This window comes from Montipora foliosa, chromosome 10, assembly GCF_036669935.1.
Source record: "Montipora foliosa isolate CH-2021 chromosome 10, ASM3666993v2, whole genome shotgun sequence".
Taxonomy (NCBI): Eukaryota; Metazoa; Cnidaria; class Anthozoa; order Scleractinia; family Acroporidae; genus Montipora; species Montipora foliosa.
In genome coordinates, this window is record NC_090878.1 from 13451290 (window position 1) to 13455338 (window position 4049).

Sequence of the window (4049 nt, forward strand, 5' to 3'; positions counted from 1 at the left end):
GAAACAACCCAAACCTTAAGCCTAGTCACTATCTAAAGTACAGTGTTTAGGCCTAAGGTTAGAATTTTTGTAGAGATTTGAGTTGTTTCAGCTATACACCCTCTGCCCCTACCCCCCCCCCCACCCCAGAATAGTCAAGCCGTGGCAACCAGACCACAAGCAAACACCATTATAACACTACATAGCAAGATACCCATCAACTTAGGAGAAGAAAAGCTCAGAAACAGGGAAGGAAAAAAACTACAGAAAACTAACCACTTCCAAGATCAATAAAAAGGTCATCTGGACTCATGGGTACTTCTTTGATCATCTGTGCTACAAGATCGAATGATGTTTCACCATACACCTAGAAGAAGGAGAGGGACGTTCTTTTAGCATTACAGAAAATTTGTACAAGCAGAAAAGAATCCGAACAGCATAGGCGATCACTCTCAGTAGATCTCTGTACATTAAAATATTTTTTTATTAAGTTTGACTTGCTCAATTCATTGTATTTGAAATTATTTCAAGCCAGATCATAGACAGGTGAATTAAAAGCCTTCACCTCTTCAGGCACAGAGACACTTGACTGCACCAGCTTCCATTTAACACAACCTAAATATTTTGACAAATCTTGTTTTATATTTATGGCCATCTTGTTTTCTTGATGTCTTAGTCTGGGACAGAGAACAGACCTCAACAAACCAGATGTTTTTACCTTAAATCATAGTTACTGCTTCAAAACGAAAGGCTTTCATTATTTCTTTGAAGGCACAAAGTCAACTATTAGCTCATTTAACCAATGGTTTGAACAACTACGAAAGGGTCTTTTTTTAAGTTAAAAAATATTGCCATAAATTCATTACCAAGAATAGCAGATCAAAACAATGAAAACAGTTATAGATAAAAACAGATTAAAATCTGAATAGGTTGGTTATATTTTTCAAACTTAGACTCTTGTTGTTTCATAAAAATTATATTTACCCGTAATACAGATAACCCATTCTGTTTAAATTCATTCGACATCTCCTCAGGTTGACAGAGATGTTACACCTATGACCAACAGTACCACAATAGCAGTGTCAATATTGTTCAAGAAAAACAAGATCTATTTCCTGGAAAAAAATGCCAACACCAATGGCACAAAGTCAACGAAATCACGTGAGACTGAGGCCAACTTTGGCATCTAGCCAGTCCAAGATGGTAGATAAACCATGAAATCGCATGACGATGCAATATTTAATTATAATAATAATTATTATTAATGCATGCATGATTTTATAGGAAAACATGGTTATTAATGACTATTACTTATCACCAAGTAAGACAAAGACATTATATTATATAGTATGCTTACTATGTGAATTCGAAAACCCGAACACTTTGATTTGATTTTGACATTTCCCATTGTGCAGCAACCAATCAGAAGTGACATAAAACCACAAACTAATTACTGTTGCTGGTTGCTGTTTAGTTTTCTCGCATGTGATTGGCTTTTTACTTGAAGCACAAAAACATTAAATTTTCATAAATATTTCTAGTGTTCATGGTTTTCAGATTTTCACAGTAATAACAATGATGACGATGCCCATAAATAAACAAGAGGGTGACATCTTACAGTTTGAAACTCAGTAACTTTAGACCCTCCCGTTGAAAGAAAAGTGCAATAATTCTCACCTCAGGAGAAAAAGGTTCATAGGCATTGAGTTTCTCAGGATCCTTTACTGACCGACTATACACCTGTTGTATAATGTGGCGAAGGAGTTCCTGCGATGGCGGCACATTTATACACATTGGTGGGGCACAACCTTTCCACTAGGCCACAAAAACAACATTAAAAATGTTTAAAATTTTCTACTGATAATGGAATTATGTATGCCTCTGGTTGGGAATGTCTTCTAAAGCCCAAAAATTAAGGCTCACTTTACAACCAGGTTGACCATGAAAGAGTGTAAGCTATAGACGAAAGATTGAAGTGATCTTGCACTTATTGGGACAATTTAAGCAATTGTCTCTGACTGGCAGCTTCAACAAAATTTGAACGCATGACCTCTGAGATGCCAGTGCAATGCTCTACCAACCGACCTTTGATCAAGCCACACAGATGGGAGCAAGTCAATTTATTGGGTTCATGTGTTCGAATCCCACTAAAGCTGCCTGAATTTTTAAGGTGCTATAAGAGACAATTGCTTAAATTGTACAGATTTAAGTGCAGGGATCACTTCAATCTTTCAGGTTGATAATAAAACCGTGTGAATGTCCCCATTAACCCATATTCACCCGTGAGAGTGACACTTAATAGATTTTACTTTGTCTAATGCCAGACTATTTTACTCTTCAGTGGGGGGCGTCCTAGGGCGTTCGAGGTAAGAATTGGTTAAAGGCCCAGCAATGCAGGCAACATTTTTTGTGCAACTTGTCACGCAACAATGTTGCCTTGCAAGTTGAGATGGTTTGTTGCTCGTATTACCACCTTCTTGCGTAACAAATTTTTATGTTGCAAGAAGTAGAAGTCACTTTTACTTTTTGCAACATGAAAATTTGTTGCACAAGAAGGTGGTAATACACGCAACAAACCATCTCGGCTTGCGATGCAACATTGTTGCGCAACAAGTTGCACAAAAATGTTGCCCGTATTACTGGTTAAGGTAAGTTAAGGTTCACACTGCAACAAGGTCAATAATCAAACATTGTTTGGTGCTTCTCTGGTTTGAAAAATAATGCATGCAACTAACTAAGATAGTATTCACAACCCGTAAACCTTTCCTCCTAGTTTAACCCAGTGACCCCTACGAGACTTAACAGATTTTACTCTGTCTAACACCTGCAGACAATGGGGACAGTTCAGAAGTCAATGTCTTGATAGCAGCAGACAAGTAAAGACCAACTGAGGATGCCAGAAGTTTCTGTCTAAACATGTGTTGTAAACTCAAAGGTTTCGTCGTATTCTTTAAGTTCCTTACTTAATTAAATGATAAACCACAAGAAATCTAAACGTGTTATTAGTCGCTTAGATTGCCTGAATTTGATTAGCAAGATTGTTTGTATTTCCTTCCGGTATGTGCAGCATCACATGAACGCTTCACGCCAGTTAAGCTGTAGGTTAAATTTCTCGAATGGCAAATTTGTCAGAGACTTAACACTACGTACATACTGAGACCAGTAGATTTGTTAGCTAGTCACAAACCTTGCTGAAATGTAGCAGATTATAGTTTACCGCGACATGTGCTAAAATAATATCACGCTTTCACTGAAATTTGTACACGAAAATTCAAACCTACCAGCTGCAAAATTCCATCGATCGCTCGGTTGTATCGATCACAAAGCTTGCTCATACTTTCGAAGCTGTGTCGAGAAAATATAAAACGCGGTTAGATTAACGAGTCATGGAAGCCGCTATAACAAACACAAACATTGCTGGGCCACGAAACCCAAGTTTGCAGTTAGAAACAAAGCCAGGATTATCTACAATTTAATACCTGCTTGGATCAAACTCACGGAGAACATAGTTCTCAACAGCGAGTTTCAGTTCAGGGAAATCGGCGCACACCCATCTACAGGAACAAAGCAGAGGATTAAAAAATGAATCAAGCCTTTTACAGGTTCATGTAAGTTACGCTATTACAAGGTCCTGTTTAAAAATTCAAACGCTTGCTTGCTACAAAAGTAAGCCTACTGGTGTCACGGCAGAAAAAATAACTTGCTGTGACAAGTTACCTGATTGTCTCCACGATTTCTGCGGCTTCATCCCTTCCATCCTGAGGGGGAAACAAGAGTGGACTATCAAAATTGAAGGATTGCCGTCTTACTAGCTAGAAAAATACAAATCAAACACTAATAAATCGGGCACTGAAACTCACCGATTTCTGAAGTGGCCATGAATATACTAAGGGCTCAGCTCCGGCGGGGCTATGCAGCTTTAATTCAAGAACCATATCGTTCAATAAAAAGCCACATTTTTTAAGTAAACCTTGCTCAAACCCCAAATATTCATTTCCATCTCCTTTCCAGACGCCATGTTGCCACCTAAGCCCGCCACCGCGCCATGCGCCCCTCAGCTGCACGCATCT

At 38.5% G+C, this 4049-nt stretch overlaps 1 protein-coding gene across 1 annotated transcript in view; it reads right to left on the minus strand.

Moving 5' to 3' along the window:
• LOC137974470 (histone-lysine N-methyltransferase, H3 lysine-79 specific-like) overlaps window positions 1-4049 on the minus strand; it is a 23595-nt gene extending 19546 nt beyond the window's left edge. The window contains exons 1-6 of the mRNA XM_068821482.1: window positions 3840-4049; window positions 3697-3737; window positions 3459-3533; window positions 3261-3324; window positions 1657-1794; window positions 256-346 (exon numbers count right to left, since the gene is read on the minus strand). Of these exons, the coding sequence (XP_068677583.1) occupies window positions 256-346; window positions 1657-1794; window positions 3261-3324; window positions 3459-3533; window positions 3697-3737; window positions 3840-3914 (484 nt within the window). The 5' untranslated portion in view covers window positions 3915-4049. The remainder of the gene's footprint in view (window positions 1-255; window positions 347-1656; window positions 1795-3260; window positions 3325-3458; window positions 3534-3696; window positions 3738-3839) is intronic.